Here is a 13,789-nt window from a genome sequence, read left to right as displayed (position 1 = left end):
CTCTTGATCCCCTGTGACCAACTCCCCATTACCACTATCTAGGAGTCCTACATGTTCAGTCCTTGCGTTTTTTGCATTTACATGCTTGAAGATTTTTGGGGGATTTGTTTTACTATCCTTGGCCACCTGCCTTTCGTTTTGTATTTTTGCTAATTTTATTACTTTTTTGCAGATTTTATTAAGCTCTTTATAATTTAAAAAGGCTACAGCTATACCCTCAGATTTGTATTTTTCAAATGCCCTTTTTTTGTTATATACTGCCCTATTCACAGAAGGTGTAAGCCATGTGGATTTTAATTGTAGTCGTTTATACTGGTTACCTATAGGAATAAATTTTGCACTATAATTATCCAAAGTAGATTTTAAAATCTCCCATTTATCATTGTTACCATTATTTGACAATAGTTCTTCCCACTCTATATCCTGAATTGCAGCCCTCATCCTGGGGAAATTGGTCTTCTTCAAATTAAGTGTTTTTGCCCTCCCAGCCTGCGTTTGTTTTAGGAGAGGTTTTACTGCATAAGTTTAGCTCATACGTTCTTTCTCATAAGAAACACTGAGAAAAGAAAAGAAAAGATAACTCAAACCAAGCTATAATTTCCCATCTAATCTAGTGCGTCACGAGAGGAGTCAATTGAATCTCAAACATTGTTAAAGCAGATCTGTCGTCAAAAAATGCTCCGTATTTTAGGTAGATAGGCAGGCAGATACTTCAGTCAATGCTCGGATTAGTATTCCCGCTATGAATAAAGCAGACATATAACTAGGAGTCCTTTGTATTGTGTTTGGGGGATATTAACCAAACGGCACAATGTTTTTAGTGCTCACTCGGCTAAAAGTAGGACGCACCGGTCCTTGATATATTTGATAAAGGTTTGCTAGCTAGTGGCTAGTTAGCGGAGTCTCCAGTTCCTCCTCACCCATATAACCTTGGTGAGGAGGAGATTAAAGAAAACAGCGGTTGAGCATGTTGATCTATTCAATCTCTATGGGAGAACAGGAATAGAAATGAACGAACATACATACTCACTGAAAACCTAAGTGTTTCCAAAGTTCACAAAGTAACCAAGAGTACTCGCAAGAATACAGAATCCTCCACCATATTCTAGTGTTTAGCTACACTTCACACCATCTAGGAAAAATCCTGTTGCCAAATCTATTAAGAGTATAATTCTAAATACTGTACCACAGAACGTATAAACTATCCAGCAGAACAGAGTGATTCTTGAGCGCTGTGAGAATATTAAACACTTTAAGGATGTTTTTGCCTCGTTCACACCCGCGTTGGAGGCTCGGTTAGTGGCCTCAGTCACAGATCCAGCTGAGAATACCAGAAACCATAGTGCAGAACGATGCGCTATTTTTTCTAGTAAAACCACGGAAGTCAATGGATTCAGCCGGAGGTATTGGTCGTGCAACGGAATTGCCGCTTCCATTTTTTCTGTTGTTCTACTCCTCTGACGGAGCAGAACAATGGACAGTGGAACACAGATGTGAACGAGGCCTATTGTTTTTTTTTTTAAAAGGTAAATTTTATTAAGCACATAATAAAAGTGGTACATATACAGGGAGTACAGAGCAGTCGTATAAACATTTCAGTAGACATACATGTGCTCATCAGAAGACCGTAGTATACTTACTTATACAGATATAAAACAAAAACAAACCGCTTTCCATTACGTTTCATCATTTCACAAAGAAACAGCGATCAGTCGAAGACCATATCCAGTGGAGGAATTGGCAAACCGTTAAATGCCACTCGTAACTTACATCTCAAATGCGACTATCAGAAACACGAAATAGTGGAAGCTGAAGGACATTAGCAAGTGTGGGGTTAGCCACCCAAGATTGCCATATTTTTGCAAATTTAAATGGGCACCCCCGTGCTTCACATGTAAGTTTGAAAAGGGGGAGATTGGAGTTGAGTAAAGTAATCTACGCTTGCAATGTAGGAATCTTGGGGTGCTTCCAATGTAATAGAACTTTTTTTGCATAAAACAATAGGAGCATCATAAGGGATCTGGTAGCAACAACAGGAATAAGGTCTTCCACCAAGAGAAGCAAGCAGACTTTGGAATATAAAATACGGGGAGTCCAACTTTCAATTCAATAAATTCCATTACTTCAGTCCAGTCATTGTATATAACTGGGCACTTCTAAAACATGTGGAGAAAAGGAGCCATCCCCCCCCTCTGGCGGCCTAAGGCATACTTTATGTAGCAGTCAGAAGTTAATCGGAAATACAACCCTGTAAAACTATTCGTACCTATATATGCACTATACAAAAATATTTTAGGGTTTATTGCCCACATTTACAAAAAAAAAACAACAACAACTGTACCTGGTTGACATCAAGTCTTTTCCAGTTCTCCAAATTCCATTCTGAAAAAAGATCAAAAGAAAGGTTCACTCAAACTTAAATATGTTATATTATCCCAAAAATAATCAGTTTTTATTTCTTTTATGAACTTAAAAATTCTCCTTGCGACCAGCATTAAAACAGTTTAGTTTAAGTCCAGGTCACATACATTTCAAATTATCACAGACATATACAATAAGCATATCCAAAATGAACACAAATTATACATTACATAGTAACATTATGTAAGGCTGAAAAAAAAAGACAGAAGTTCATTCAGCAGCCTATTCTCCAGCAAGGTTGATTCAGAGGAAGTCAAAAACTCCCATGAGGCATGGAACACCCATGGCCGCGGGCCATCAGGATTACTCACCTCCTGACGGCCGCAGCCATGGATCTGTGAGCACTGGCCTGCATCTCCTCCTCACGAGACGCCAGCGCTCACTTCCACTTCTCTCTGCTGTGTCCCGTAGGGTGGGCTCGTGCACAGTCTTAAAGGGCCAGCTTGAGCACCTAAATTGTACCAAATTAGCCCATGAGCACCCTGGACTATAAGAAGGGCCCTTCCCCTTCCTGCATTGCCTGAGCATTGCTGTCATTTACCTATGTTCATCTCTGCAAATGGTCCCTTAAGTGTTTCCCAGCTCCCAGTGTTCCCATTCCGGCTACCTGTATCCCGTGCTATCTTGGTTCAAGTGCCGTAAAGAGTTGGAGTCCTGTTGTGATGTGTACTACGCCTTCCTGGTTACACCACACCTGGTGTCTGCCTACTGCCAAGGTGCCATCCGAGCCGGTCTTTCCTACTATCAGAAGTAACCACAGGTACACCTATCCGAACTATTGACTTTGACTTGTACCCTGTTGGCCAGCTGCTATACCGTCAAGGCGGTACGGCCCAGTGGGTACACGCACCCAACGTGACAAGGCAGAAGCCAAATTTCCTTATCTCAGGGAACAAAAATAAGCATATAGAGGAGCTGGGTCATTGAGAAATTTTTGCCTAAGTCAGCCAATAACTGTAGGGGACAACTTACACCAAACCCTGCCTTTTTGCTTAAATCTAAGACGATTAATTTAGGGGTATCCTATTTAGTTACCGTGGTAAAAACGTGTACACCTAGTTTGAAAATTGACCCTACATTTAAATATCTAAGTGTCCAGAAAAGAAAATGAATCAGGGTATAGGTAGAGTATCACAGACTTGGCCCGGTTTATAGTTTAGCTGGAACGGCACCCAAACTAATAAATTATAAATACGGCAGACTGCAAAGATTGCGGCCAGTCATTAAAAAATGTAAGAAGATCATCTGCATTAAGTGGCACATTCATATGCATAATCCCAATATCTAAAACCTTTCAAACTAGGACATGTCTTAAGGGTGGCAGCCAGGGGCTCAATTGCCACTGCAAAAAGTAATGGCCACAAACAACACCCTTGACGCATCCCCCTTTGTAGAGAAGAGACTTCTAACCGAGGTCCATTTGCTCTAGCTGTTGTGGAGAAGTACTACGAACACAAAAAATAAAGACATCTCCAAAATCCACCCTTCTTAGAGTGGCCCAGAGGTATAAGCATTCAGCACAAATGCCTCGATCACATTAAGAGCTGCGACCACAGAATCCCGATGACCCTAGATGTGGTTTAAATATTCAGAATGAAATGTCCGATATTGAACGCCTAAGACATGTTATACATCCTGATCAGGCTAGCTTAATGCCTAACAGTGGTGAAGCCGGTTAGTCTATACTTTGGCTAAAATCTTAAATTCCACTGTAAGCAACGGAATAAGGTCTGTAGGTTTCTGCTAGTTGAACATCCTTATCTTATTCAAGAACGCTGTTACGCCAGAAGGTCCTCATTATTAAAACGGCTTAAAGATGGTGTAGTAGGACCTCATTGTAAGTTTTAGACACTTCCACTGGAAGGCCATAAATACCAGGGGACATATTCACCATACTCTCTCTAAAGCTAGTTTTAGTTTCTACATGGTTCAAGAGGTGTCAAGAGATTCTGCCTGCTCACTAGTAAGTGAAGACAAGGGTCTTCCAGTAGAGGGCAATGTTAATGCTACGGCATACAAAAAGCCATTTTAGACAACTGCACACTTCCAACTTAGTGGGAACAGTTTGGGAAAAGCCCTTTTTTTTGTTCCAGCATCACTGTTCCCATGTGTACAAAGCAAAGTCCATAAAGACATGGTTGGGTGAATTTGGTGTGGAGGAACTTGAGTGCTTAGAGTCCTGACTTCAACCTCATCAAACCCCTTTGGCTACATGCACATGTTGCAGAATTTGATATGGAAAATCCGCATTAAAACCCGCAGATAGATGCAGGTGAAATTGCAGATTTTGGTGCGTTTTGTTTAAAAAAAACAACAAAAAAAAGAACACAACGTATCAGACACAATTCTGAGACGGAAAAGAAAATTAAAAATATCTGCACCGCAGGTCCATTTACGTGCGGAAAAATTCTGCAATGTGTAGATTTTATTTGTAATCTCATTTAGAAACTTTAGTTTGTTGATAATGTATTACGCTGCGGATTTGCAGCAGGAAATCCACACGTAAAACGCAGTGTGTGCATGTGGCCTTTGGGATCAAAGGCTGACTGCGATCCAGTCCTTCTCTATCAAAATCAGTGCCTGACCTCACAGATGCTCTTTTGGCAGAATGGGCAAATTCCCACACACACACTCCAAATTTTTGTGAAAAGCCTTCCAAAAGAGTGAGGTTGTTATAGCAGCAAAAGTGGTCCCAACGCCACATGAATACTCATCGTTCTAAAATTAGATATCCATATAGGTGTGAGGGTAAGGCAGCCACAAACTCTTGAACATATAGTGTATATAAGGACGAGTAAAACAAACATAGTATACTAAGGATCCCAACAGGGTGGATTCCAGCTCTCCATCTTCGTAATTTAATGCCCCTATATAGACGAAATCCCGTTTAACCTGTGTAATGACTGCAATAAATGTCCCGCATTTTGTCCCACTTCATAATATGGCAATATTCAGGATTTTCTAAGGATTTACGGCACGGATTTCGCTAACTAATCGCCCGCAATGCATGTAAGGCCCTCTTCACATCTCATTTGCCTTCCACTTGGTTTTTCCGTTCATCTGTTCCGTCAGAGGAACAGATGAATAGAAATACAAATGGAAAGTAGCATTTCCGTTTGGAATACCATTGATTTCAATGGTATTTTTTTTTTCTTTCGGCTGGTTTCAGTTTGCGTCCGTTCCGCTAGGTTTCCGTTTTATTGACGGAAATAATAGCGCAGTACACTATGCGGAGTTCTGACATTGAGCGGCTTAGCATGGAATTTATCTCCCCTCCTTATCTAGATCAGTCAGAATATATTAGGAGGGAACGCTGTGGTGGATGAGAACAGGTACAACTCAGGAATGAGTAGAAGTGGCATGGAAATTATGCCCTACACGAGGTAGGCGATATGGACGCCCGCTAACAATTATGCAAGCCAGAGTCCTGACTCCACGGCAACCTCGGGAGTCCAAGTGGATTCAGAGAATTAGAAAAAAAAACTTTTCTCCATTGAATATGTAAATTTAATATTACAGCAAAGCTCAAATTTGAACCCTCAGAAACCCCAAAAAGCGATTCAAATTTTGGGGCCTGTTACTAAATATGGGCCTAAAAATTTATTTTAAAAAAAAACTCGGACCAGTGACTACTAGTCTTCTGATGTTGCATAGAATAACCCCCATTACTGCATCCCAATGAGAACGAAAAGATGTAAAGGGGTTATGAGGGGAACGAAAAGTATTAGCAGTAAACTGCAGTATTATAGATTTTTATAGTGCTGGGGGGGGGGGGGGGGGACACAAAAATTCTAGTTGTACAGTGTTCCTTGATGACGACACATCTGTTCGTCATGTGACTGGCCCCGCTGTACTCTATGTATTTGCTGAAGCAGTAGTACAGAGAGTACAGCGTGGCCGGTCACATGACGAACAGATGTGTCGTCATGAAGGAAGACTGGGCAACTGGAGCCAGAGCTATAAAAATCTATTAAAATCTTATCAGCACGACGGGGGACCGTAATGTATATTAGCGAGCGTACTCCCATACTGCAGCGAGTAAACTGCTAACTTGTTAGTCGCCACATAACCCCTTTAAACACAGCCTCAAATTCCTGCAATATAGTAATAAATACCCGCTGCCCAACTCCCGAGGATCCCAATTATGACAGGTTATACAAGATCAGGCCTGTCATCAACCACTTTAATCTTAAATTCGCCAAAATTTATACCCAAGAAAAAAAACACAGTAGTCGACGGGTCCATGGTAAATTTTAAAGTGAGGCACCACATTTCCATTAATGCCTTCCGAACAAAAGGACCAGGTAAGGAATAAAAATATACAAGGTGTGGGAAAGTGCCACCTGGTATGTGTATACACACACACACACACACACACTGTTTTAGAATTTATGAGAGAAAAGATTCCAAAGTGAATTAACCTGAGTGCCCCTCCCTCTGGGTATCAGTAGAATTTTTTTCTGGGATCTTCTAAACCCACTACTTGTCCAGGTATAACATGTCTACGCAGACAATTTTTTATAAAAGCATTCCTTTTCAGAAGGGTCTTTTATCTAGATCTACAGTGGCCTGTGGTATAATTTAAAAAATTAAAAAAGTTTCTCCCCAAAATCCTGCTTTGGCAGACATTGCCATAAAGAGAAAGCAGAGAAAAAGTATTTATATGGACAGCAGCATCCATGCTCCAGTTCGTGGTTTCAGCATCACAACTGACAAGTTTGCCTGCGTATTGGATTACAGGGTGGATCTATCTGATTAAGTTATAAAGCCCTATAAAGTGCCATGCGAATAATTTCAAGAGAAAATTATCAAGGCCGTTGTATTTAGTGACCCTATGGGAAGTTCCAGATGCTGTATAATCCAAGGCCAGCATTTTCTCTCAGAAATATCGCCACCAAGAAGAAAAGAAAACTCCAGAAAAGATATCAGATGTGTACAAAAAGAGGCTTCAGAAAAGACACCATCCACCAACGTAAGCTGTGCCCCGCTAAGCCAGGTCTATGCATTAAATGCTTTCAAATATATTTACACCTGTACAGAGTTTTAGGTAATCTTTTTTAAATTACACATCCATTCATTTAAAAGTATTGTCCAGTCTAAATACATTTTTAATACCAAGTTATTTTACTTTCAGATATTTTTGCCCTCTAAAACTTTAAAAAACGCCAAACAAATCCAAAAATTCTTACTATGCCCCTTGATGTATACTGTAGCAGTGCAGCTACTGGACAGTGCAGAAACTCAGGTTTTAAGCAACGAGGGAGCATGTACAGCAGAGAGGGTTTTCTCTGCTGTTGCTTGGGTGTAAAGCCTGGAATAGGGCCTGGTTTGCTGGAGTGTGAAGGAGAAGGGCGGGCTTCCACTCCATACAGACAGTCCATGTCTTTGGCTGTCTGATGAGCTTAGTTAGGCTTCACCCGAGACGGCTCTTTAATTCAGGGGTGTGCAGTTCAAACAGGGCTCTCAGTCTGGGGAAGACAGGCATGCTAGCCTGTGAGAGTCACCACCGTGTGAGGTAAAACTGTGAACGTTTTTCGAGGTGCTGGGCACAAGGCTCAGTGTCTCGTAGTGAGGGACACTGAATGTGTTAGTTAGAGGCTGGACGGCCTAGGGTTTATTTTGTATGTTTATTGTTGTAACACTGACTGCTGTGGCGAAGACAAAGCTAGCTGCGGCTGGTTTAAACCTTTCATACAAGGAGTTGGACTGAACTTTCTATGTGTGCCAACCATCTCACCCGTGAGATGGCGATCCTGTGAGCTAAGTGGTCCCCAGGTTGTCACAATACCTAAAGCAGTGTTACTTTATAATTAGTCACACCAAATTGGAATATTGAGAGTATGGAGAGGGCTCACTGTCTGGTCTATACTACTCAGCGGGTGTTGGTTGCATGTTACAGCCAACACCTCACTGCAATGGCCATGATTGGAGATAAATTCGATCCCGGCCATTTAACCACTTAGATGCTACAGTAAATAGCAACCGCGACATCTAAGCCTTAGAAAGAGGGGACGATCACCTCAGTCAGCCCATATTCCCCCTCACGACACAAATCAAGAGGCGCCAATAGTTGTCACGGCAGCTTGGGGGCCTAATGAATGTACCCAGGTCTACCATCGTCCTGCTCCTATTAATACTGCCAGAAGCAGGACTTAAAGGGATTTTCCAGCCATAAGAAATTGATGGCCTATCCTCAAGATGAGGGTTCGACTCCTGGCATCCCCGCCGATCTGCTGTCTTGAAGGGCCCACAGTGCTCATAAGAGTGCTGCTTCCCCTTCATTACTGTCGTCATTGCTTGTAGTGTCAATCGCCAATACACTTGTAGTATTACAATCTTCTCCCATTCAATACTGATACAAGTGTGTCGGCGATTCACAGTACAATCAGGTAAGGCATGAAGGGGTTGGTAAGAGTGACGCGGCCCCTTCAAAAACCGCTAATCTGCGGGGGTGCAGGGAGTTGGACACCCACCAGATATTGATCGCTTATCCTGATAGCGCATCAATTTCTTATGACTGGAAGACCCCTATAACCCCTTAAGGACGCAGCCTAGTTTGGGCCTTAAGGCTCAGAGCCCATTTTTCAAATCGGACATATTTCACGTTATGTGGTAATAACTTCGGAATGCTTAAACCTATCCAAGCAATTCTGAGATGGTTTTCTCGTGACACATTGGGCTTCATGTTCGTGGTAAAATTTGGTCGATATATTCAGTGTTTATTTGTGAAAAAGTGCAAAATTTATAGAAAATTTAGAAAAAATAGCATTTTTCTGAATTTAAATGCATCAGCTTGTAAAACAGATGGTTATACCACCCAAAATAGTTACTAGTTCACATTTCCCATATGTCTACTTTAGATTTGCATCGTTTCTTGAACATGCTTTTATTTTCTTGGACGTTACAAGGCTTAGAACATAAAAAGCAATTTCTCATATTTTTAAGATGATTTCAAAAGCCTTTTTTTTTTTTTTTTAAGGAACCTGTTCAGTTTTGAAGTGGCTTTGAGGGGCCTATGTATTAGAAACCCCATAAAACACCCCATTTTTAAAACTAGACAAAGTATTTTAACAGCATTTAGAAAGTTGTTTTTTTTTTTTAAGCCCTTTAGGCATTTCACAGAAATGAAAGCAAAGTAAGGTGAAATTTTCTTGCTGAATTTCAGGCCTCATTTACACGAGCGTGTGCGTTTTGCGCGCGCAAAAGGCACTTGGCAGCTCCGTGTGTCATCCGTGTATGATGCGCGGCTGCGTGATTTTCGCGCAGCCGCCATCATAGAGATGAGGCTAGTCGACGTCCGTCACTGTCCAAGGTGCTGAAAGAGCTAACTGATCGGCAGTAACTCTTTCAGCACCCTCGACAGTGAATGCCGAACACAATATACAGCAACCTGTGAATAAAAAAAGACTTTCATACTTACCAAGAACTTCCTGCTTCCCCCAGTCCGGGCTCCCGGCCGTTGCCTTGGTGACGCGTCCCTCTCTTGTCATCCGGCCCCACCTCCCAGGATGACGCCGCAGTCCATGAGACCGCTGCAGCCTGTGATTGGCTGCAGCCTGTGCTTGGCCTGTGATTGGCTGCAGCTGTCACTTGGACTTAACTGTCATCCCGGGAGGTCGGACCGGAGTTATCGGTAAGTCAGAACGTCTTTTTTTTTATACAGGTTCATGGATTTTCGGAGCGGAAGTCACTGTCCATGGTGCTGAACCAGTTTAACGCTTTCAGCACCGTGGACAGTGACTGTCTCCTGACGTCGCGTACCCGAACATTTTTTACCGGTTTCGGTCAAAACGAGTTTGGCCGAACCCGGTGAAGTTCGGTGCGCTCATCTCGAATTTGACACTCCGTTTGGATGTTTGTAAACAGAAAAGCACGTGGTGCTTTTCTGTTTACATTCAGGAGTTTGACAGCTCTTGCGCGAATCACGCAGTTCGCACGGAAGTGCTTCCGTGCGGCATGCGTGGTTTTCACGCACCCATTGACTTCAATGGGTGCGTGAGCGCGCGAAAAACGCACGATTATAGAACATGTCGTGAGTTTTTTTCTGCGCACACGCGCTGAGCGCAATTCACGCATCGTCTAAACTGCCCCATTGACTAATATAGGTGCGTACGACATGCGTGCAAAGCACGCGCGTCGCACGCGCGTATATTACGTTCGTGTAAATGAGGCCTCAATCTTATAATTTTTTTTTCTGGAACACAGAAGGTTTTACCAGAGAAACGCTATATGTATTGTCCAGATTCTGCAGTTTTTTTAAATGTCCCACATGTGTCTCCTGTGCGCTTGTGGACTAGAACACAGGCATCAGAAGCAAAGAAGCACCTAGTGCATTTTGGGGCCTCCTTTTTATTAGAATATATTTTAGGCAGCATGCCAGGTTTGGAGAAGTGTTGAGGTGCCAAAACAGAATCCCCCAAAAGTGACCCCATTTTGGAAACTACACCCCTCAAAGAATTAATATATGGTTGTGGTTACCATTTTGACCCCACAGTTTTTTCACAGCGCGTATTTGAATTGGGCTGTAAATTAAAAAATGTAATTTTTTCCAATAATATATGTCGTTTTGGCTCAAAATTTCTTATTTTCATAAGGAATAAAATACCCCATTTTGTTGCCCAATTTGTCCCGAGTGTGGCAATACCCCATTTGTGGTGATAAACTACCGTTTGGGACCATGGGAGGGCTCAGAAGGAAAGGAGCGCTATTTGTTCTTTCGAGTCCAGATTTTGCTGGATGGGTTTTCGGGTGCCATGTCGCATTTGCAGAACCCCAGAGGTATCAAAGCAATGGAAACCCCAAAGAAGCGACCCCCTTTTAAAATCTACACCCCTTAAGACATTCATCTAGAGGTGTAGTGAGCATTTTGACCCCACAGGTATTGTCTAAAAGGTCATGCGCAGCAGATGGTGCAGTGTGAGATTTGCAATTTTCTATATATGTATGCTATTTCAGTGTCCAATATATTGTGCCCAGCATGCACCACCAGAGACAGACACCCTATAAATTGTAATGTGGGTTCTCCTGGGTACGGCAATACCCTACATATGGCTGTTATCTGCTGCCTGGGCACACGGCAGTGCTTAGAAGGGAAGGCCCACCATTTGGCCTACTGGGGATTTTCTGGTGCCAAGTCGTGAATGCAGAAGCACCTGAGATACTAGTACAGTTAAAATCCCGATAAGTGACTCAGTTTTAAAAACTACACCCCTTAAGGCATTCATCTAGAGGTGTAGTGAGCATTTTGACCGGAGACATACAACCCATAAACTGTAATGTGGGTTCTCCCGGCTACAGCAATACCCTACATGTGGCTGTTATCAGCTGCCTGGGCACACGGCAGGGCTCAGAAGAGAAAGAGGAGGGGGATAAGCTGTGCGGAGTGCATCAGGGTAAGTAAAACTGGGGTAGATTAAAAATCAAGGGATATATGATAAAATTGTAAAACACTTTCATACAGAGCCCTGGTTTTTCGGGACACGTGTCACATTGATATATTGTATCCTAACTTATCCCCCCCTTATAGCAGATTTCGCACCTCTTGACTTTTTCCCTTCTTGCCAGTTTGGGAAACGTCTCCTGGAAAGTGTTGCCCTGGTACGATGCGTGTGGCCTCGCTTCCAGAAGTACTGGGTACCCTCCCTTCTTGGTCCCTAAAGATTAGGTTCTTGATAACTACCTCTTGAAACTCCAGGAAATTTCCCTCTGGCCTGCACATCAACGTAGCACGTACACATTGTACAATGCTATCTGTATGATGTGCACGGCCAGCTTCTTATACCACACCGCATGGCACTGTAGGGCTTCAGGGCTTGATCTGACAAGTCCAACCCTCCCATGTACCTATTGTAGTCTAGGATGCAGTCTGGTTTGGGGGTCTCTGTACTGGTACCACGTACAGGTACATGGGTATTGGTGTGGCAGAAAATACTTTTTATTCCATTTTTTTTTCTGTAAAACAGAAGGTTTTACCAGAGAAACGCAACTCAATACTTCTTGCCCAGATTCTGCAGTTTTGAGAAATATCACACGTGGCTCTAGTGCCGTAATGTACTGAAACACCGGCCTCAGAAGCAAAGGAGCACCTAGAGGATTTTGAGGCCTCCTTTTTATTAGGCACCATGTCCGGTTTGAAGAGGTCTTGTGGTGCCAAAACAGTGGAAATCCCCCAAAAGTGACCCTATTTTTTTTTACAACATTCACTGTGCGCTATAAATGATATTCACTTTATTGTGCGTAGCGATACGATTACGGCGATACCATATGTTCATAGTTTTTTTTATGTCTTATGGTGTTCGCACAATAAAATACTTTTTGGAAAAAATAATTTACTTTTTGTGTTACCTTATTCTAAGAACCATAACTTTTTTATTTTTCCATCAAGAAAGCCGTGCGAGGACTTGTTTTTTGCGTAACGAACTGTAGCTTCGAACAGTACTATTTTTAGGTACATGCGACTTTTTGATCTTTTTATTCCATTTATTGGGAGGTGAAGTAACCAAACAATTGTGATTCTGGTATGTTTTATTATAAATTTCTTTAATGGTGTTCACCGCGCGGGATAAATAACGAAACAATTTTGTAGTTCAGGTCATTACGGATGCGGCGATAACAATTATGTATAGTTTGTTTATTTTTGTTAATCATAAAAGACTGATCAGCGAAAAAGATTTTTACTTTTATTTTCTTATTTTTACACATCTTTTTTTTACTTTATTACTTTGTCCCACTAGGGGACTTGAGGGCAGGAAGCCCTGATCGCAATTCTGATACACTGCACTACATGCGTAGTGCAGTGTATTGGCGCTGTTGGCTACTCACGGACAGCAAGCATAGCGGTTCCTGACTTTGTCAGGACCCACTAGGCTTCTGTAGATGGCATAGCCAGACGCCATTGTTAGGCATCCTGTAGCGGGCCGTCGATGGTGGTTTAACCCCTAAAAAGCCGCGATCGCTATTGAACGCGGCTTTTAAGGGGTTAATCAGCGGGGACACAGTGATCGGTCCCCGCTATAGGAGCTGCAGCAACTGCTGTACGAGACAGAATCTGTCACAGCTCCTGTATGTGTCGGGAAGACGGCCGAAATTGCCGTTCCTCCCGTGACGTGCTATTAGGTCATGGAGCGCGAATGATACAGTTACCATGATCTATTAGTACTTCTAAGAGCGGGAAGGGGTTTAAAAGGAGCTGGTTAAAAGCACCATACATTGCAATACATAAGAATGTCAGCATATGGTAACAGCGATTAAACGTGAACTTTTCCCATTTTGCCCATAATAAAAAAATAATAATTTAACATAATTGCCATTATCACGTCCATTAAAGCCTGTACTATTCTAATATAACGTAATTTCACCTGCACGTTAA

General features: G+C 42.3%; 1 protein-coding gene across 7 annotated transcripts in view; it reads right to left on the bottom strand.

Annotated features, from left to right (window-relative positions):
• PIGN (phosphatidylinositol glycan anchor biosynthesis class N) overlaps positions 1-13,789 on the bottom strand; it is a 372,057-nt gene that overhangs the window by 275,604 nt on the left and 82,664 nt on the right. For all 7 annotated transcript variants that reach the window (XR_012847699.1, XM_075826730.1, XM_075826731.1 and 4 more), the window contains one exon: positions 2,342-2,382. Coding sequence is in view for 6 of the 7 variants with exons in the window: in XM_075826730.1 (XP_075682845.1) it covers positions 2,342-2,382 (41 nt within the window). In the remaining variant the exon portion in view is untranslated. The remainder of the gene's footprint in view (positions 1-2,341; positions 2,383-13,789) is intronic.

The sequence above is a fragment of the Rhinoderma darwinii genome, chromosome 5, assembly GCF_050947455.1.
Source record: "Rhinoderma darwinii isolate aRhiDar2 chromosome 5, aRhiDar2.hap1, whole genome shotgun sequence".
NCBI classification, from domain to species: domain Eukaryota; kingdom Metazoa; phylum Chordata; class Amphibia; order Anura; family Rhinodermatidae; genus Rhinoderma; species Rhinoderma darwinii.
Note: the sequence above shows the minus strand (reverse complement) of the source record. Positions and strands in the feature narration are given on the sequence as shown.